Here is a 22,595-nt window from a genome sequence, read left to right on the forward strand (position 1 = left end):
CCATCAGCTTTATGCTCTTTTCAAGGGAGGAAGGGGTAACAAACCTCATGACAGAGGGGGATGGGGACAGGGGCTCAGAGGCTTTGAGGGCACCAGGAGAACATCTCAAGGGAGTAATTGTGACGACAGGCGCCATGTTGGTGATCCCAGACCATCCTTGAGTACACACATTGCCCCACAAATATCAAACAGCACAATGGAATATCTGCTTTTTAAAGAATGGTTTTGAAACAAAGCTTTAAGAAAAGAAGTGTCACAGGAAGGGGGGGGGGAGAGTATTTTATTAAAGTCAGACACTCTGATAGGAAACGAAACAAAAAAGGGGAAAATTAAAAAAAGCAACCTTCCTTCATTTGGAATTTTTGACTAACAATGATCACATTGTTCACAGAAGAAAACATGGCATCCATAGAATTTATACATAGAACTCTACCTACAGATAGCAGCAAAAAGATTTACAAAAGTTACAGATTTTTTTTAGAACTGTTGCTTTCTTTTATAACCAGTTTTGGTGTGGTGTCATTTATAGCGTTGGTTTTTGTTTTCTTTAAAAAAATCAGTTCACAATAAAATCCATGCGAAGAGACACACAACATCATCAGTCCTCCCTACACAGTGCCTAAAGGTTTCGCTCTCTCTTTTATTTTTATTATTTTATATATATATATATATTAAAAAACCCTTTCTTATTATTTTTTTCTTTTAAAAAAAAATCTGAAAATAACAACCAGACAAGTAAAGCGAGGCTCGTGGCATGCAGTGGTGATTGCTTTCCCCCCAAAACACACACACACAGACACACTCACTCACTCAATAATACATGCATAGTTTGGTGCTTTATAATTTACGCATTTGGGGGAAAAAAAGTTCAAAACCTTTTTCAAAAAATAAAAATTGTGGCACAATTGTTGCTCACACAGCAGTTGGATGATGCCATGACAGTGACACTCACACTCACACACTCCCAAGTGCAGCAACACACAATGAAAGGACAAATGTGCTTCAGACAAGGAAAATGGATGGAACTTAAAAGGGAATGAGTTCATGAAACCACTGTCTCCCTTACATCGTCCCTTTTTTGTCCTATTTTTCATTGGTCTTTGATTTGTGACAGTGTGTCCATGTTGCAAGCCTAGGGTGATGCAAAACACTTTTTGCTGATAAGGCAGAAAATCAAAATGATTTCCCGCCGCCCCCTCCAAATATTCATCAAAGTGGGAAAGCATTCCCCTGCACAAGGCTTGCTTCAAATGAGTAGGATAGCACCTCTTCACTTTAATGGTGCTCTGTCTGTCTCTCACTGCTACTTTTATTAGGGACAAAAGGCTATCACTGCACCTTACCACGCGATAAGGCTAGCCCGTGCCCATGTATGCGCCATTCCCTGCATATGGTAGTCTGCACATCACTACGCGCAAAGGCATAGCAACATGCATCTTCCCTTGCTCAGAGGACAAAACAATGGATTCTCCAAGGAGGTCTGCATGGATCCTAGGGTTGTGCCCAACAAAGTCATCCTGTTAGTGGAAGGACTCCCACCAGTCCAGCGTGATTTCCTTTCCCTCTCTTCTCCCTGAATATCCCCTAAGCTCTTCCCCCAATCTGCTCCAGAGGGTCGGGGAAAACTCCAGAACAGATTTGTGGGGGGAGGCACCGGAAGAGGGGGAGAGGAAGCCCAATTGAACAATCAGTTGTTCTTGTGCTAGTGGAGTTAATGGGAACATTTGGTTTCCCCACACATTGCTAAACTCCAACTCCCATAGCCTGGGTTGATAGGAGCTGGGGTTCAGTAACATTGCGGGGGGGGGGGGGGGAGATTCCCCACACCTGTGTTAACGTGATAACCTTGCTGGATACAACCCCTTTGTGATCAAGTGCAGCCCCAACTGAGCTTTGGCAAGGCTGCATCATCAGATAATCCAAGACCTGGTAAGGCTAAAGAAGGTGAAAACAGTGCATTCAGAATGACTGTAAAAGCTATTACCAGAAAAACAGCATTCTCTCTCCCTTTTCCACATCAACAGAGCAGGGATCTAACAAATGCTAACACTTAACATCAACTGGGCAGTTACAGCCTCTGTGTATCGTGGGCAAAATGTGGGGGAACATTTCCCACTGTTCCCCTGTAAATTGGGTACTCGTTAACAAAGTTTGTATTTTTTTCCTACCCTTTAGTACTCACTCTCACTCAGCACTTAAGTATGTGCTGGGTAGGGATTTTGATTCATGCTAGGACCATGTGTGTAGGCATAGCAGATGAGGGCTGTATTGGCTCCCCATCACTTTCAGTCTGAGTCTGAGTTTCCTTGTGTCCTGGTGATTATGTGCATTGACTAAAAACACAAAAAGGAATTCCCAGCAGCAAGCTGCGCATGCACCGCCCAAAACAAATTACAGAATTCTCCAGATTAAATCTGAAGAGAGGTGGAGCAGAAGGCAGGAGTGCAGAGAGCCTGTGGAGCAAGAACGGACTGAAATGAGGGGAAATCCACTCATCCCTTAGTCACAGCAGCTGTGGTTAAGTGAGCAGAGAAAATGCTGAATTTCCCTTTCCTTCCAGTGCATGCTGATGGGTTAACCGGGGTTTCTACATCCACATTATTGAGTGTGAGTAAATAAACCAGAGCCGGCAGATGATAACTCTTAATCCAGATTAACTATAGCAGAGTCTGAGTGATCCTATGCTGTAAAGGCTCTCAACCCTAATGTACCGTCTGTGCTCTAAAACCCTGTGCTTTAGATTTTGCAACTCTGCAGAACTAGCATTGCCTCCAATGCATCCCTGGTTGTGAAGTGTATCTCCAGTTTTGAACTAAAGCGATTGATCGTTTTTCTCCCAGTCCCTTGGATTCTGACCCCGTGTACCTGTTCTGCAGATGAAATGGCTGTTTACTTCCTCCCCTTCATATGCCACTCTCCTGGACATTTTGGACTACAACTTCCACCAGCCCCAGCCAGCATGGCTGTGTTGGAAGGTGCAGTCTGAAATATCTGGCGAGAACCAGATTGAGGAAGTCTGCCTAAGAGGTGTTTGGCCACCTCAAGCTACTCCTTATTATGTGAGTGCACAGCTATTTGGAAATTGGTCTTACTCCAGGATCATGTCTCTGTGTGTGCCTTAAACAAGCATCCCTTCTCTTCTGAAGCCTCACAGAACAGACATTGTAAGGGCAATTCTACACACTTTATTCTACCTCTTTAACTGCCACGGAGTCCTCCCCAAAATCCTATAAAAGATAGTTTGCTGAGCTGCTAAGAATTCTGCATGAAAGATCCCTACCCTGTCTCACAGAACAGGGTTCCCTGGGGAGGGGAAAGGCCTTTAAACCCTTGAGGCAAATGCCAACACAACAATGCCAAGGCAACTCACACATTGCCAGAAAGGAGGAAATGCATCCACGTAAAAGGGGAGACGGGTTTTCACAAAAATGTGCATGTGTAGATATAAATTTAGAAACAGCTGTTATAATTTCAAATAGAAATGCAAAGCATCTCACCATGATTTGGAAGTCGGTGACCAGGTGGCCCGCTCTGTCTCCGCTCTCCTCTCCAGGCAGCGACTGAAGATGGGCAACTTTTAGGCGCCTGCTTGCGCTCCCTTGCAAGGATTCTTTACCTTTAAACCCAACTTGGATGCAACTGCCCTGTAAGTAGAGGACTCCTCCCAACACTGTGTAGAGTAGGCCACCCTACTGGGGTGGGGAAGCCAGTTATGAAGCGGACATGCCTTTAAAGCCCCTGGTCAGTGGCTCAAAACCCTGCCTGCCCTCCCCTGCTCTGTCCGGCCTTGGTCCCTGTGGGCTGCAAAACAAGAGAATTCTCACCAAGAAAGATGCAATGGGATAGTGGACACTGTCGGCTCCATTCGTGCCAGTGATGGACATAGAGAGGGAATATGAAAGTAACAGACAATCGGAAACGGACAATAGCAAGCCCCAGAGATGGAATGTTAGCTTTGCGGAAGGGTTTCTAAACTCTGAAAGGCCCAGCCCAGCAGGGAACGGCTCTGGCATGAGCCCCATAGACGGGATTGGAGCTGCCCAAGAGCAAAACGCTTCCCTGTGGATCGTGGCCTCTAGCTCTATTTTGCACCATCATCATCATCACCCCAGCCACCTTTGATAGTTTCTAAAAGTACAAAGAGCTACATACATAATTTAATCAGGGGAAAAAACACACACCATTCTTCCTCCCCCCCCCTAAATATACTAGACACAACAAGGATTTTGTTTTCTTTTTTCCTCAGTATTTATATATATATATTTATATTACGTATATTATATATATATAATATGTAAATATATTTCTTAAAACAAATATATAAAATGTTAAGACACTTCACTTAAATGTAAAGAGGTTGCTTTTTTTTCTTCCATGTTTGTTTGCTGCAATCCTAAGAAATTGCATTTATGGACTGTTGTTTGTTGCTGTTTGTTGTTACATATTTGATTTTTTTGACTTTTTTTAAAACTTTGTTATTCAAAAAAAGGCTCTCTTAAAATCTTTATACAAAAATGATTGATTTACAAAAAAGAAAAAGAAAAGAAGAAAAACCATAAAAAACCAATTCCCCGCAGCATTCCCCCCCACCAAAATATACTGAGAATAATAGAATTAAAAAGGATGAGCTAGTCAACAAAACAAGGAGTGATTACATCTTGTATTATGTTGCATACAGACTCATTTCTCTTCTTTTACTTTTTACAGTAGCACGCCATTTTGCTATACATGTAGAGGCACGTTTTCACATGTGCACCCATGCCACATTAATATATTTTTTCATTTTCCGCCTGTGCTTAACGTTTTAGGCCAACCAACCTGCTCCAGCCTGGCGAGCTGCGGCTGTTTTGGAATACAACTCCCATCGGCACGCACTGGCTGGGGCTGATGGGAGTTGTAGTGCAATACATCAAATGGGCACCAAGTTGGCGAAGGCCGTTTCCTGTTCATTCAATGACTCTTGTGCAGGATGACCTTGCAAGGAACATCCCCCCACCCCGGACTGCCATTCCGAACACACACCTGCGTATTGTACTTTTAGCTGAAGAAAGCCTCCACGGCTACAAACTCTCCCCGTCTTTCTCGCTGGGCCCGACAGTGTTACACATTCTGCCGTTGAGACTCAGCTGTTGACATACGACACCCTTTCCTCCCCCCACATCCCCATGCCTCACTTGTATCTCCCTCCTTGTGCTGTCATCGTTATCCTTCTTCAACTCCCCGCTGTGCTTTCCGCAGCCCAAATGCCACGCGCAACCTTTCAGGAAAAAACCAAAAGCTTCTACCTCTCGCAGATCGAGAATAAACACAGCTCTAATAACCCACCAAACCTTTTGCCCAAAGCTGTCCCACCCCCCCATCCAAGCCCAAGAGAAAGGTCCCCAGAGGTATAAACTTGAGCTTCGTGGCCAATCACCCCATCGGCTAAGGACTAAGCCTTCTAAAAAACCACATCTGTGCCAGTCTTATTTGGGGGCACAATCCGATGGGGAATTCTCCTGTGCAAACCCCACTGAAACAAAGGACTCCTGGCCTGGAAGAAGCTCCACAGGCGGTTGGGTGGAATTTCTGCCCATGCCAGCCATCCTGGCTACGCAGTGCTTTTCTTTTTCCAGCAAGGCTCCACAGTCCATCCTAGGAGCCGCCTGTTCACCTGCCTCCACTGTCCTTTGCCCACCAAAATCTCGTGCTTAGAAAAGGGCCTAATTTCACCTCCTTCAGCCTTCTCCAAATTCTCCCCAAACTCTCCTTCGCTGCCCAGTTTCTTTGATACCCTGACACCGTGGTCTCCCTGAAACCTGCCTCCTCTATTTGGTATTCCACACGTTTTGAGGGCTCTTTGCCCCCATCTCACATATATAGTAACTCAACGGACATTTAAAGTGCTACATTATGTTGATTAATTCCATAGGAAGCTGGACTTTTCTGTTTCCGGACCCTGTTCTCAACATCGTTCTGCTGCCTGCTTTGGCTCTGCGCCCCTTCGTATAACAGTCTCCTTCCCCCTTTCTTAACAGTACGTTGCTTCTGCATGGTTGAGAAGATTGTGAGGGGGAAGGGGGAGCATTATTACAGGCTCAAAATTCAGTGCTCCCCCCCCCCCAAGTCTTTGCTTTTCTTCCAAATTTAATCCAATGGCTTGGAAGAAAGAAAGAAAAAAAAATACACAACACCACACAGAGATATTTCGGTTTGCGATGCGCACGCACACACACAAGTTCCGCCCCACTTTCCAGAACAGTCTTTGATACAGCAAGTAAACAACAGAATCCCACAAAATGGAAGCATACACATGCCCCAAAGTCAAAACACCGTTGATTCATGAATGACTCAGCACACACCTACAAGGATCCACGTTAATCAATTAATTACAACTTTTTCTCTCTCTCTTCTTAAATGTAAGGAAAGTTGAATAGCAGCAAATGTCCATGGGGTTCTGAGGCATCTTCAGAAATTGGTTGCTCCCCTCCCCTTTTATAAGCCTCTGTAGTGATTCTGCCCCCCTTTTCCCACCCCCTCGTAAAGGAATAGCGAAGACTGGCACTGAGCAGTGTCGTCGTTGCTTGCAGGCTGTGGCAACTGGCAAAAATATAAATAAAAATAATTCTTAATTGTTCTTTATATATGAACAATGCTAAGTTGTTGCCAGAGTAGAAAAGTTAAGTTTGGGATGGATGGGGAGTGGGGCAAAGGAAGGGGTTGGGAGATCTGAGGGGAAACAGAAAACAGATGGGCAGCCATATTGTATCAAGAGGCGAGGAAAAGAATAAATAGGTCGGCCAATTTGGGGGAAGAAGACAAGAGAGCAAACTAAATTGGCCATTCTGGATATTGGTAGGCAGCCCTGTGGGGAGCAAGAACCAAGTCCCAAGGCTGGCCATTTTGTAGGAGGAAATGAGAACTGCAGGGCGGCCATTTTTGAAAGAAGATTTTAAAACGTCTGAGGGGAGGGACTTTTCTAGGTGCCTCAGTAAGACCTGGGGAGGAGGAAATCACAAAGAGAGACAGCAAGCACTCCCCAGTCCCCCAGTAGCAGTAGGTTAGGAAAACAACCAAAGGAGAAGTTGGCAGAGGAGCTTTTAGAATGAAATGGAGGAGTTCCGTGACCCAAAGGAAGTCAGTACTGGGATGGAGGTCCTGCTTGAAGTAGGCTTTTCTGAGACTGGGCTTGAAGTCTCATTCATCGTGTTAGGGTCCTTGGTTGATCTAGCGGCCTAGAAAGAAAAGCAAGATTCAGGGAAAAGAAGAAGGAGGAGGGAGGAGAAGGAAGGTGTGTTGGGGTCGTGGGGTTGGGGAGGGGGAGAACCAAACATTTTCTTCTCAAAGGATTGCGAGACAGAAAGAAAGTGCAAAAGAAAGTGAGATAGAGAGAAAGAAAGAGACAAGAGTGGGAACTAAGTTAGGAAAATTTTTTTATCAGAAACAAGCAGCATTGGCCAGGCCTGAGGCAAAAGGTCCATTGGACAAAAACAGAGCACGAGATGAGCTGGTTTCTACAGGTTTACTGGATGAAGGGAAGGAGTGATTGTGAGAGGAAGCGGAGGAGACAAAAGAAGGCCAAAAAAGAGACAGAGCAGGGAGATGGGACGAATACGAAGGCAGGCAACAGAAGGGGGAGATGGGGAAGGGGATGGGGAAGGGACAAGAATTGAAATGTTAGTTTGTGGCCATGGACACCATGTTAGAACGACAACAATATTCATTTAGCTGGGGTGAGGGAGGGAGGGTAGGGGTAGAGTGCAGTTTACCACAGAGGTGCTGTTTATCAGAGGTAGCCTCAAAACATCTATTCGTTTTATTGTTCACCTATGGGTACCATTTTGTTGTACACTGCATCCGTAACCAGCAGGCCAGAATTTGGACTGGGATGGATAAAGGGAGGCAGCTTTCAATTTTAATGATAAATCTTGTTAAGTATGTATCCCTCATAGTTGACATGGGGGTGGGTTGGGGTGGCAGAAGGGAAGGAACAAATTGTGAAAGACATGTGAAAATAAAATACAGCCTAAGCCAATCTGAGCAAGCAGGCTTTCTTCTCCTCGTGGTTATTTTCAGAAAAGGTTTTCGAAGTGGGCAATTCTTGAATCCCAGAGTCCCTGCCTGAAGGAATGGCTCCATCATAACTGTTTTCCTCCACAAAGGAATACACATGAAAGTTGGAAAATCCTTGTGGGTTTTGCACAAAAGATTGGTGAGCAGGAACAGGCAGGAATCTAGTTGCCTGCCTGTTGCTCTTTGTGAAAGAACCCAAGACCAATGAACTATAAGGAAACTAATGCTTAAAGTCCAATGCAGCAGTAGGAACCCATACCCTAACACCCATCCATTCTAGGGATGGATATATGACTAGAAGTAACCCTAAGAAATCCTCCATTCTCACAGATATAGGTCATCACCATTAATTGAAGCGGATATTACTCCAGCCTGCTTGTAAAAGACCTCCAAGAATGAAGGTCCCCCAATCCTTCATGCATGCTCCTCCAAGCACATTCCACGGTGGAGGAAATTTTTTATAGCCAAACTAACCTCCCTTGTTGGTTCTAAAACTGCCGGTCATGCCAATTGTGTGCTCACCTCCCACTGGCTGCCATTTTGATGCAAAGGGGATCCAGAAGAAGAATCGCAAAGTACTGCGTACTTTGTCATAGGAAGTTCCCAACAACTCGCCCCTGCCATCTCAAACCCAACTTCAGCTCTAGTTGCACGAGGCATGCGCGGTCCTTCAGCACCCTTGCATGCAGATGCAAAGCAAATGCGCAACCGGCTCATGAAAATATTATCGGGGAAATGTTCCATGGCTTACCACTTAGGCAAACAGCACCTCTGCTTTGTGGCAAAGGGGGTACAGACTGCGGTTAGTATCAGGATGCAGGGACTTAGGGGGAAGGGAGTTGTGCAGGAAGTAGGGTTTGCATTTTATTCATTTATTCAGTGACAGTCCCATTTTGCTCACAAAGCGTGCTTCAAAATAGACCGGAAAGCCACAGGGTGGGAAGACATGCTCACAGCCAGACATCCACTCCCCCCACACTTGTGGAGAGGAGGGGGTGGTCCTCTGTGTGTGCATATGTACCACAGAATGAGGAAAACCAAAGGGCCCTGCAGACAGGCAGACAGGACGTGGGAAAGGGTTCATGGTCTTTGCCATTCGTCATACAGATCTGGCATGACAAAAATAAAAAAAATAAAAAGCCAGGAGCAGCAGGGAATTCTGGGAGATGGGCTAGCATATCAGATGCGCTCGGGAAGTGAAAGGGGAGGGAAGAATAACGAGATTTGTGTGGAAGGGGGTCAAGTCAAGGCTTGAGAAACAAAGGGAAGGAGAGAGGAACAGGTAGAGATGTCGTTGTGGTTTAAGGGATGAAAAAGTGGCAGTTGTTACCTTGCTTTGTGGCCTCAGAAAGTTGGCCAGCCACTGGGCGCACTGTTATAGCGTCGACAAGAACACAGAAGTGTGTGAACCCAGCTGAACCGTACTGGCCTAACCATTAAGACCCCAACCAATGCAAATGCACATGGGGCATATAGGGGGCAGGGGGTGGGGACAGGAAATGGTGAAAAGGTTTTCCACGGGGAACAGGGGACTGCCACTGCCCAATGCACACACCTGTATTTACTTATGTAAAGTACAGATATAGTAAATGGCCAGTTACCTTCAGTTGAGACACAGAAGGGCACAAGTTAAACATGTGCCCAGTCTGATAAAAACAACTTAGCCTCACGGCACTTAAGAGTAAGCGATTTATCGCGGCATAAGCTTTGGAAAACTAGAAGCGTCTAGTGCGCCAAAGCTTACGTCACAAGAAATTGGCAAGGCTGCAGTCCTGTATTCAGTTACCTGGAAGAACGTCTTTTTGATATCAATGAGACGTGCTTCTGAGTAGACATCAACAGGACTGCCCTGCAAGGACTTTAAGGTACCATAAGACTCTGTTGTTGTTGCAAAACAGAGAGCTGTTTCACTGGGATGTGCCTCTGATAGATTTGAACATAAAGGTGCTTAACAGTGTGAAGGTCTTTGAATAATAATAGTAACAACAACATTCATATAAAGGAATTCTCATAAAGACAGTTGCAAAGGCGTAGATATCAAACAGTACAAGCAGTTAGATATAAAACAGTCTGTCTTTCAATGTTCTTCCAACATATTTTTTAAAAATGATGCTTGTTGTAATAATCTTTTGAAAATCGGATTTTGAAGTCTGGTTGAAAAGTGGTGCATGCAGAAAAATGGGGGTTGGGAACCAACTTGGCCTGTGCTTTATTTTTGAGTTTCTCTCCGGTGTGTTCACATTTCTAATGGTTTTAAAGGATTATAGCTTTTATAAACTTTTTTTTTTAAAAATTGTTTCTTGTTTCCCAAGTGTCTATGGAGTATACTGTAAGCCTAGAATCACCACTGATCCTTTGCTGAAGAAGCTCGCCGATCTGTCAGACAAGTCTAAACTTAATTCTCTCCTCTTAGGCAAAGATCACAAGACGACCTGGCTGGTAGCCAGATTCTGCTTCCAGATTTGAAGGCACCGATCATCCTCTAGAATAAAATAGCTTACTAGGGAAATGCTGAAGTCGCCCTTTGGGGCGCCTCAGGGTCAATTTTTAATGGTAGCCCAAATCTCAGCTGTACGTATATATCTCAATTTTAACTCATGAGCTATTGCTGCAATCTGCTTCAATTGTATATTTTATCTTTATGAACGATGTTTTTATTGTGTTATGTTATGTGAGATGGTCTTTGACCATAATAAAAATTATCTAAGCCTAGAATCACAGACTTTAGAGTTCGAAGGAACCATGATGTTCATCTTTAGCCCAATGTGGGGCTCGAACCCACAGCCCTGAGATTAAAAGTCTCAGGCAACTTCAGTGGTCAGGAGTGCCTGCTTCTGGTTTCAGCTGGTTTGCCCACTGTGGCCTTTCCTAAACAGCTTGGTTGCTGTGATCCATGCTCTGGCATGGGAGCCAACTCTTAGGTCCCTTTGCCCCCCCCCCATAAAATATTTGAGGGTGCCAGCCCCTCACCAAAGTTGATGGGCATTGCCATTCAAATGGTGTGTGAGATATTGTTTTAATTATTCTCTACACGGATTTAGAATACTATGTAAAAAGTGGTATATAAATATTTTTAAATAAATTAATGGTTATTGTTATATCTCCACCCCCCCCAACTTCTTTGTTCATTTGGTTCACATAATGATTGCAAATGCATATGTGGGTTCTGGGCTAATGCATCCGTTTTGGCAAGCAGTCACTCTGAAAAAATCCCAATACTTCTGTCAATAAATATCTTATTTATAAATTCCAGCAGTAAATTATATAAACTATACTTATGTTTTAAAAATGAGCATGCATTTGACAGCACGTGGTGTTTATTGGGAGGAATTTATTATTATTATTTGCCAAGATAGCATCTTAATGCCACACTGAAAAACCTAATTTCTCAAAGGAATTGTTGTGCTTCTTTTGCAACTGCTCAAGCATTCCGCTCCTTAATCAACTTCCAGCCAATAAATCTTCCACAGAGCTGTTGAGACCAACCTGACCCGTTTTGTAACCAACTGTGCCAACTGGTGGTTTTTTTATAAGGACGTCAAGATGGGTAAAGAAAGCCTAATGACATTTGGCTTTGGCTTGCGAGTGGCTGGAGGGGGCCACTTCCACTTTTCAAGAGGACCCCGTTAATAATCTAGAGGTGTGTCTTGTATCCTATTCTCTCGAGAATCCATTATTCCTATCTGGAGCCTCTTATGAACTCCTGCCCTGCACGTGGCGGTACTGGACGTGAAAACAGCCCCATTCACTTCAATGGTGTGGGCAGCTTTGCATGTGCATGAAGCTCTCCTTTCGCTCCCCACAGCTGAAGCCAGTAAGGCATGTGAGCCCCACATAAACATTAGAACTCTTATGTCTGCATATGCTTTGGGTTTCAATTCAAACATGGTCAAGCGATCCGATATAATTTTCTTCTTCTTTCCCCTCCCCTCTTGTCTTTTCTCTGCTAAATATGCAACACTTCTCTGTGTGTGCCATGGGCAGGAAAGGAGTTGGGGCATACACACATGGACATGTTGTGAAATGCTGGGGGGGGGGGGGGCGGTGAACATGGATTCGATCACATCTCACAACCGATACCACTGCCTTTCCTGGCAGGGAATAGGGCCTCTGACAATTTGTTGGGTTGCGCCTTCACAAGCAGGCATTTTCCTTCTTCTTTTCAAAACACTGCCATATTGATAGCACAGCACAGGAAACAAAAACTACTTGCCCACCCCAAACAAAGCAAAGCTTAGCCTTACATAGACATAACTGGGCAGGGGAATTCTTAACCAAATCAAGGGGGTGGGTTAGTGTTATCTGGAATTCAGGAGATTCTTGAGGAAGTAACAAGAACATGGAACTTTAGCGACAGAGGACTTAGGTTTAGGTTTGAGGGAGATGGGAGTCCTATCTGGACCTCACAACATACAATTTCTGCAGGGTTTGGCTCCAGCTTCTGACGTATGCCTGTGGAAAGTAGCTCCCCATCCCTCTCTACATTCACTGCCATGCCACAAGTAGGTGCATCTTCTGACAGAAATTCCCAGCCGTAATTTCTAAAATCGCTTCCAACGGGCATTAGGAATTTGTGTTCAAGTTTATGCAAATATACCTGACCCTGACCCTGGATCAACGATCCTTTGCCAACTCACCACTCACCTCCACCACTCAACTCCACTCAAAGGCAAAAACAAAGGGCTCCTAACTCAACCTGCCTCCACCTCAGTGTGCTCCCATGACAGAGTGGTGCGGCTGCCTACAGATAGACTACCTGTTGTTGTCCCTGGATGCGCATGTACTCCATGCGTTGCTTTATGTGCTTGCTCTTGTCAGGGCTGCCTTGCTGGGTTTGCTTCAGCCGTGATGCAGGATTGACCATCTTCATGGCAGGGATCGAGACGCCACCGCCGCTCTGGAGGGAGAACAGAGGAAAGGGTGACATTGGAGAGATGCTAAGGAGCAAGGCTTAAGTTGGCAAGAGGTTAAGGGCTTGCCACCGGCTCTGCTACTGCTGCCAAACGCATCTCCCTTCACTCTCATTGGCTGAGCTGCCATGGTGTCATGGAACGTTCACAAACGTTCAACCACTTAGGAAAAACCTATCTTCAGGAGAATTTTGACACATAGTGCTGCTTCTATGGAGGAGATGAAAGGGCTGTTTACCTCTTGCTAGGGTTCTCTTGCTATCTAGCCTGCTCAGTGTGTATTGTACACATGTCTCCAAGCTCTGCTAAAAACCACAAGAACTTTTGAAGGCAAGCAAAATATCCTCGCACTGAATATAAGGTAAAGGTAAAGGACCCCTGAATGGTTAAGTCCAGTCAAAGGCGACTATGGGGTCATGTAGCAAGCATGACTAAACTGCTACTGGCGCACGAAGGACCGTGACGAGTGCAAGAGCGCACGGAAATGCCATTTACCTTCCCTCCGGAGTGGTACCTATTTATCTACTTGCACTAGCATGCTTTCAAACTGCTAGGTTGGTAGGAGCTGGGACAGAGCAATGGGAGCTCACCCTGTTGTGGGGATTCGAACCGCCGACCTTCTGATCAGCAAGCTCAAGAAGCTCAATGGTTTAGACCACAGCGCCACCCGTGTCCCAATATATATATCATAGCTACGGAGCTCCTTTCCCCTGACAGAAAAAGAATTATTTGTTGCTGCTATAGACCTACAAAATTACAGAACAACAGTCTTACATTGTCACAATCAAAGCACAATAGAAATTGGGGGTTAATTACCCATTTGATCTTCTTGCCCCCCTTTTCTTTGCTAGCCTGGAAATTCATTAGAGGTTCAGGGAGCAGAAAGCACTGGATGGAGGGTTAGAGAAGGGTCTAAACCAGAGAGCTGAATAGCCAAAAGTAAAGGAAGAATGGGAAAGGGTTTTATTTTTAGCATACTGATTTCTCCACACATTTGGCCTGACCCAGCACATGCAATCCATATAGGGAAGTTGGTCCCAACCCACAGACCAGGTGTGCTTAATAATAAAATCAGTTAACACACCTCACCCCCACGTTAGAGGCCTGAACCAACTAGTTGCAAATATATACCAAAAACCATTTAAGCGGCAATAGAGTCCATGACGAACAACTTAAAGCGATACCAAAGCAATACCAGTATCAGACAAAGCTTTAGTAAAGGATTCCAATAAGAGATGTCAGAACATTATTATATGGCCGTTCAAGTCTCGAAAGAAGTGGAATGGCTTACCCCCATCCTCCCCCAAATCCTGAAGTACGCTAACCTGGAAGCTCAATGCCAACTCAAGATATGCTGCTTGAAGGAGAGCCCAGATGAGCCCTCTTCAGTTATGTACAACATTTTGAAAAGTCTTGCTGCACCATTCAGATACAGGGATGCAAGAAGGCATTGTTTTCAATTCCACCCTGCAAAAGTCGCAAGCAGCAGTGCTTCTGTTCCACTGCCTTTCATGTTCCATAGCAAACTATGCTATTCACCTCGCTGTCGGCTGCGGTGATATTATGTAGCTTACATACTTTAATTGTATAAATTACGTTGCAATTATGTTATTCTACCCCATGCATTTCAATGCAACATAAACACAATGTAAAGTGGGCGGGACAGGGATATGATTAATTACATATCATTTGCAGACTGAAAGCAGCAACAACAACAGCAAATACTGATCGTATTTGCCAGATTGATTTTCATTCTGGACAGGGGATGAACAAGCGAACATTGACCATTTCTGCTCCTGTTTTGCTGGGATGCACTACATCCTCGCATGAGACATGGGTTCCTGCCTTCATCAGTACCACCACATGTCCTGGGGCCAGCCCTGCATAGTGGGTAATAAAAAAAAGGGCACCCACCTTTTAGGCTTGCAGATTTAAAGTGGATTAAAGCACTCTGTTGCCCTAGCACAACTAATCCACTTAAAAAAAGAACAAGAAAACAGACTTTTTTTGCAGGTTAGAAAGTGATGGAGAAACGCATTGAGAAGTGTGGGATGAATGAATGGTTAACAGGAAAATGTGTAAGCATCCCACTAAGTGAATCAGGATGAATGCAGGATGAACGCTGGTTGTCGTATAACCACCCTACAAACAAAGCAGAAGTAATGTGCAATAAAGTCTGGCTGTACGAGCCCCTCTATATGTCCTTTTTATTGTACATTCATAATGATTTGCGCTCATTATGGCATCGGGACAGTTATACGTGGTCCCACCTTCAATACTGTTTGCGCCTGCAAAACTTTGGGGGCAGTTACCTGGCAGCAAAGCCTTGTTAACACATGCAAATTTTATGTTTTCTGGGTTTGGCCAACAGCCAATGTTCAGCCATTCAGATGTTGCTGAATTACAACTCCCATCATTTCTGTGTGTTGGCCAGACTGATTGGAGCTATTCAGAAATATCTGGAGGGCTGCAGGCTGACCATCCCTGTTCTAAAGGTCTAATGATTTGAAAGTATTCTGGGCACGATATAGTCAAATTTAAGCTTTTTAAAGTCACTAATACTGGAAGGAGAGACCTAAGCATCATGCAGGCTGCCTCTCCCGTTGCATTAACTGGATTAGAAGTGTTTAACTTCAGCTGGTTTGTGCTCTTGATTTGTGATTATTAGTCCCAAGGCTCTTGGTTATCTTGAATTTTAATTGTTCACAAGTACCAATCGATCTTCATTATTACAATCATGGACCTGCCACTAAATTACAATCAAAGACACGCAAAATTACAGTTTCCAGGCCAGTGAAAGACTGGAATTAACAGCATGGCAAAGGGCTAGGATATGTGAGTGCATTGATGCACATTCACACTTAACACTAGAGTGAATTGTTGAAGGCTATTTGGTTAGTAAGGCACTTTAATCATCCGGTTCCGAGTAGTACATGCTGATGCACAGAATCTTGCCGCTTTGATGGCGATCTCCATGATTCTTAATCCAACCCCTAATTAGATTTCAAACAAATACATTCTGCTGAAAGCAGAGGATGTTCTATGCAAGCCTACTTCTTTTTTGTTATATTGAGAGATATATTCCGATGTCTTACGCTTGTCCTCTTTGCATCTGTTCTTCACTCCCTCTTGCTGTGCACATCATCTCATCAGGTCCTTGCTGCCATCATCTCTTTACCAAGATTTGTCTGCTTCTTCCCTCTTGCATTCATATGCTTCTTCTCATATTGTTCCCCTCTGCTTTTCTTCTTCCGAACTGTCTTTAATTCCTTGTTCTCTCTTCTTTTTCCTTGTTTCACCACTCAAGCCACTTATCTGTGTCTCTGGCATTTAGGCCACCTTTTCCTTTTCCTTCCTCTTACTGCTGGAATTCTTTGCCTCTTTAATAACATACATCGTGTTGCTAGGCTTTCATGAGACCTTTCCCTCCTGAATTTTGGTAATTGTCTTTACATCCGGCAATTGATTAAAGGGCCCATCTACATTACATGGCACTTGTCAAAGTATCTATATCTTTTTCGATTAATTTCTTTTCCCTCCCCCTATTCCTTCTGTAACTTGTGTTAACAGATGGTGAATAATTGGCCGAGTATTTTCTTTTTAAGAATGTACATCACCTGGCACAACAATAGACTATCATGATTATTTAGTCAGCTCAATCCTGAAGATCCTGAGCAGACATTTTGTACAATCAAATATTTCCTCTCTTTTTTTAATTATCATCTCTCGGCCTTCTGCTACTCTAATCCCCATGCCTGGATCAATATCTTCTTCCTCTGATCATCTAGGCATACCCCTAAAAGGTAAAGGGACCCTGACCATTAGGTCCAGTCGTGACCAACTCTGGGGTTGCGGCGCTCATCTGGCTTTATTGGCCGAGGGAGCCGGCGAACAGCTTCCGGGTCATGTGGCCAGCATGACTAAGCCACTTCTGGAGAACCAGAGCAGTGCACGGAAACCCTGTTTACCTTCCCGCCGGAGCGGTGCCTATTTATCTACTTGCACTTTGACGTGCTTTCGAACTGCTAGGTTGGCAGGAGCAGGGACTGAGCAACAGGAGCTCACTCTGTCGCAGGGATTCAAACCGCTCACCTTCTAATCAGCAAGTCCTAGGCTCTGTGGTTTAACCCACAGCGCCACCCGCGTCCCAGGCATGCCCCTAGCCTCCTACAAACTCCTTCTCAAGACTTGCACCTTTTCCAGATCCCCCCCCCCCCCCGGATCCCTATAGTCTCACTTTGCCTGCACCTCCAGTGCTGCCAGACTTTGCTCTGCTAATCATGGTTTCTTGCTTATTAAAGTACACAGCCTCTCTCCTCTACCACTCTGTGCATCACAGCCCTTCACACAGCTCACCCCCACTTTTTTTTTCATCACAAGGGGAATGGGACTACAAACATCTTATGACCAAACCTTCCCCCTCTAAGCAGTTCGGATGTTCATGAGCAGTCCATGATGTCACAGCATGTCAACTAACAGCTGAAGAGAGGACAGTCACAAGGCCTATCAGCTGCCCAGCCGTTTTCAAAACATTATTGCTGCTGTATAAAATCCTAAATAATTTGGGACTGGGATATCTAGCAGATTGTCTTCCCGTTATATCCCTGGTTGATCTTCCAAGAAAACCTTGCTGATCATACCAGAACTGCCAAAATGTCATCTTATGCAGATTTTGCTTCTTTTTAAGCTTCATATGGGCATCTTTTACTCATTGCCTGGGCAACATCCTTCTCCTGGAAAAATTTGAGGCTAGCAGAAACTGAGGTTAAACTCTGGCTGCCAAGCATCTCCTGCGAGTTCTGCTTTTGAAACCTTGATTCTCATTTGCCCATTATGGCAGTGCAAAAGAAACTTAACAAGGGTGTGAATTATCACCACTAAAGTCCATTTTTAAGGGCATTGCTCCAGGGCCTCATGGTCAACCATAAGCCACTAAAAAGAATCTAACCAGAGGCCCCATCTGTACTGTACCTTTAAAGCAGTATCATGCCACTTTCAAAAGTAATCACTCCCCCCAAAGCATGCTGGGTAATGCAGTTTGTGAAAGGAGAGAGAGAGCCAGTGTGGCATAATGGCTAGAGTGTGGGACCTGGGAACACACGGTTCGAATCCCGACTCAGCCATGAAGCTCACTGGGTGACCTTGGCCCAGTCGCCACTTCTTAGTCTAAACTGCCTCTCAGGGTTGTTCTGAAGATGAAATGGGGAGGAGGAGAACCATGTACACCACCTTGAGATCCTTGGGAGATAAAGGTGGTATATAAGTGCAATGAATAAATAAACTAAATAAATAAATAGTGCTCAGAGTTGTTAGGAGACCCTTATTCCCCTCACAGAGCTACGATTTCCTGAGTTCCATGGGAAGAGAGGTTGATTGATGAACCACTACTGGAAACCCCTTTACCAAAAAAAGAGTCACTTCCCCCCCAAGATTTCTTGGCTGGGAGGCAGCAATGACAGTTCAACAACCTGGCTTTGTGCGGCTAGTTTGCATTTGTGGTTCACATGGCTCAAAGAGAAATGCAAAGAGGGTGCTGCACTTTCGTTCCTGGTAAGAGACAGCCTTCCCTACATTTCAGAGACAGATCAGGTGCCAGTGGTGAGGAAGAAGAATAAACTAGCATGAACAGAATGAAGAAAGTAACAGTGAATAATCAGACTAAGACATGCCATTACCATAGCCAGAAAGAAAGAGTAGCTCAAACAAGTGGCAGGCATCTCGTTTGGCTTCCTAGAGAGATTGAAATTCCACTTAAATCTACAATTTTGCAGAGACCCAGCCTTTAAGATGGTTCAAACCTTGTCTCTTAAGAGCAGGTCGAATCTTGAGAGGACAGACAGGAGAGAAGACTTTCAGGGAGGAATCTAGAGGTACAGCAGAACAAGAGGAATGTTTAAAACAAGTGAACCTGTGGGTCGTCGTTCAACAGGAACCGAGGTTTGGGCAGCAGAGGAGGTTTAGCGCTGGTTGGAGAAGTCTTGGGTGTGCTGTTGCTTGCTTCATACTGTTTTAAATCACGGCAGTCAGGCTGCACAACCACTGATCCAGCATGGCTGCATTTGGGCACATGCGTGCCCACCTTCCATTCTCCATTTTTGCCATTTTCTGAGCCCAGAGGCCCAATGTGATTTTGAGCAAATATAAGCTCAGTAGATGCCTGGCAGCTAATTTCACTGATAGTCATTTCGAGTTCTCTGATGGTCTCTTCCAGGTTGTCCAGCCTTTGGTAAGTGTCTTTGCAAATCTCTCGGCTTCTGACGGTCATGTCATCAAGAGAAGTGCTTTCCTTCTGCTTGTCTTCTAAACCTGTGTCTATCTCGTCCTTGTCTGTGCTGGCCCCAACAGGAGCCAGGGATGCTGCGTCAAACCCAATGACTTCTTTATTCCCAGGGGATTCTGGATGCTGCAAGGGGAAATACATTTCTGAAGCATCTGTCAGATGACCTCTCTGCAGTGGTACAATAGCAACATCAGGGCCTTTCAAAGCCATTGGAACATCTTCTGTGTTCTGATCGGCTTCTTCGTTTTTTGATTCTGCAGTGTTGCTTCTCTTATCCAACCCTACAAACACGTCGCCTCCTTCTGTTGGTGAAGAAAATGTCTTATAGACAAGTGTGACAACAGGTGATTCATTTTCTTTTGAATGGGCCCCAATCCCTTGGACAGTTGTCTGTAGACGACTTGCTTGCTTGCCCCAAACTTTCACAGATATAGCATCTTCTCCTCCGAGTTGAACAATTTCATCTTCCAGTGAAGTTTTGGTTTTTTCAAATGCCACCAAGCCTCCTTCTCCCCCATGATCAGTGTCACAAATAAGACCATTTCCAGGCAGATATCTATGAGATTTCACCTTAGCTGGCAGAGAATGAGTGCATGTTGAGGCCTTATTGGACAGGCCTCCTTTCAGCTTCTTTTCATCCTTTTTCAGATTTCCCAGCAAGACCTCTGGGCTCTCCCTCGTTTCCACCATAGTCCGTCCAATGACTCCTGTCTGTCCTCTGATGCACTGGTGATCACGGGTCCGAGGGTTGCATATCCCCTTATCAGCTTCTGGCTGAGATTCAGGAAATGTCAAGCTGGACACCCACTCAGAAATGGCAATATGAGGGAGGTGGGAATTGTAATCAGATGGAGGTTTTGAGAGTCCTGACTCCTAAGGGGAAATAATTCAGACAAGAATTATTGAGGCGGGAGAGTTTGCTGGGTGAAAAAAAGCTAACAACCGTCTTCTCGGCTCAATATTCCAATGAGTTCTTAATAGTGGACCTGGGTCAACCTGTTTGGCCATCTGGGCCACTCTCTTGTTTTGCAGTGCAATTCCCATCACCCCTGAACACTAGACATGCTGGCAAAGGCTGATGGGAGTTGCAGTCCAAGACATCTGGAGGGCAGCACATTGGAGAAAGCTGGTCCACCACAAGAACTAGTCTGAACATCACAGACGTTTCAGGCACCAATGTGGGGGTGTTTCCTCCACAAGATCTGTTGAAGTCGGACCCAAATGAAGGATATTTGGCAAAACACCATTCCAAAATTTGATACCTGTGGATGGCAGCCCAAATCTTGATGTCTACCAAACAAGAAAACCCTGTCAGTCATCTCAAGGTATAGTTTATAGGCAAAGCCAAATGGCTAATTTACAATGCAACATCATTCCAGGTTAACTGTGATTGCTTCCCCCAAATAGTCCTGGAAACTGTAGTTTATAGATGATAGATAGATAGATAGAGATAGACAGATAGATAGATAGATAGATAGATAGATAGTTGCAGATCTCTATTTTCTCTTGCAAAAATATGATTCCTAGGAAGCTGGTAGTGCAATGTAGTATAAGGTTACCAGATGTCCCTGTTTCCCGGGGACAGTCCCTGGATTTGCAAATCAGTCCCCTGACAAAATCCATCTCTTTAGTAGGAAGTTGAAAAGTGTCCCCAGATTCATTGAAAAAAAATCTGGTAACCTTAAGTAGTAGGTGTGCCCACAGAAATGAAGTCAAGTCAGAAGCGATGAAGAAGCCAAGTATCCTAACCCCTTGCACATAAAGCAAATCCAACTCCCCACAAGCACTTTTGCCCACAGAATCCAACCCACAGCTTACCACGAGCAGAGAGCAGGCACACACCCCAGGAAAGTTATCTGTAGAGCAGAGGGCTCAAGCACAACAGTCGCGCTACAAACAGTGAGGGGGAAGATAAATAAAAATCTCCTAGGACAACGGCCAATGTGAACTGCAGGTACATGTCCTCCCCCATGGGATCCCAGAGCATGAGGAACACCCATCTGTCAGTCCATGTCAATGTAATTTTATCGGCTGCCACTTCAGCTCACCTAACATTGGGTCTCTACTTATTGCAGCTACTGAGGTGGTGGGGAGGGAACCACAAGATCCTGTGCTAGAGGAGGGTGTGGCATAAGAAGAACCTCCTGAATTAGGCCAATGGCCCATCTAGTCCAGCATCCTGTTCACACAGGGGCCAACCAGATGCCTGTGGGAAACCCAAAAGCAGGATTCATGCGCAACAGCACTCTCTTCTCCTCCTGTGGTTTCCAGCGACAGGCATTCAGAGGCATCGCTGCCCCCAGTTTCCTAACCTCCCTGGAGCACCGCTGAGACAGTTTGAGAGAAATCAGCAAATTCTCAACGGTATCCCACTCTCTACACCAGCGGTTCTCAACCTGTGGATCCCCAGTTGTTGTTGGACTACAACTCCCTTCATCCCTGAGCTCTGGTCCTGCCAGCTAGGGGTGATGGGAGTTGTAGTTCAACAACATCTGGGGACCACAGGTTGAGAAAGGCTGCTCTACACTGAACCAAATCTCCAGACCTCTTCCAGATATTGCATACTAACAGTAATCAAAAACTTTTCCGATTTCATAGGATGTGACTCAAGCCACAGATTAACACCAGAACGGAAGCATTGTAGTTGGGGGAGAGAAGAATGTGGCATTCTCTGCCCCCCTTACCCCCCAGGATCCATGCACTTGGAAACGAGCAGGGAGAACAGGCACCCAGACTCCGCCCAAAAGGCGTGGCATGCATTGCAATCAGGAAATCCCTTTGTCTGGAAGTGCAGGCGGAATAATAGCGCAAGCAGAAAAAGTGAGTTACCCCCAACTAAAAAGTGATCGGCACTCCCGCTTCCGCCCCAGTCCAAACTTTCCCAGCATTCTTTGGGGGGAGGCCCAGCAAATCATACACCTTTCCCTTCGAAAGAGTCACACAGGGTTAGTGCCGGTTGGATCCCGTGTTGTGTCAGGACAATGCACACTACTTGTGTCAGGTGGGTGACGTGGGGAAGAGCCGTTAGTTGGTTAATGTACGGAGAGGTAGAGAGAGAGAAAGAGAAAGAAGAGTTAACAAGGGGCTGCAGAAAAGGAAGAGGAGTCCTGTTAGAGGTGCTATGGCAGGTAGCCGGTCAGAGGGAAGGAAGAGAAGAAGGGAGTTGTGATCCGTCCGAGCAACGGCTGTGTTACCTTCCATCCTTCGGCTGCTATGGTGGCCCCATTGGGCCACATGTCTGCGGCAGGGGCGAGCTGGTCGCAATGGAACTTAGGAATAAATGAAGAGCTTCTCTGAAATACCTGAGGAAGTCAGAACATGGAAGGTGGTTGTTTTGGGTTTGGTTTTTTTGA

At 45.1% G+C, this 22,595-nt stretch overlaps 1 protein-coding gene across 25 annotated transcripts in view; it reads right to left on the bottom strand.

The window, feature by feature from the left end:
• Window positions 1-263: 263 nt before the first annotated feature.
• SRCIN1 (SRC kinase signaling inhibitor 1) overlaps window positions 264-22,595 on the bottom strand; it is a 322,505-nt gene continuing 300,173 nt past the window's right edge. For 18 of the 25 annotated variants that reach the window (XM_083408486.1, XM_083408493.1, XM_083408497.1 and 15 more), the window contains 4 exons: window positions 22,437-22,544; window positions 18,871-20,115; window positions 12,809-12,949; window positions 6,299-7,214 (listed from right to left, as the gene is read on the bottom strand). In XM_083408486.1, coding sequence (XP_083264612.1) covers window positions 7,080-7,214; window positions 12,809-12,949; window positions 18,871-20,115; window positions 22,437-22,544 — 1,629 coding nt within the window. In that variant the 3' untranslated portion in view covers window positions 6,299-7,079. Of the gene's footprint in view, window positions 12,950-18,870; window positions 20,116-22,436; window positions 22,545-22,595 lie in introns of all 25 variants that reach the window. The other 7 variants (XM_083408485.1, XM_083408489.1, XM_083408488.1 and 4 more) reach the window with 5 other exon arrangements.

This window comes from Podarcis tiliguerta (genome assembly GCF_965153285.1).
Source record: "Podarcis tiliguerta genome assembly, chromosome: 13".
NCBI classification, from domain to species: Eukaryota; Metazoa; Chordata; class Lepidosauria; order Squamata; family Lacertidae; genus Podarcis; species Podarcis tiliguerta.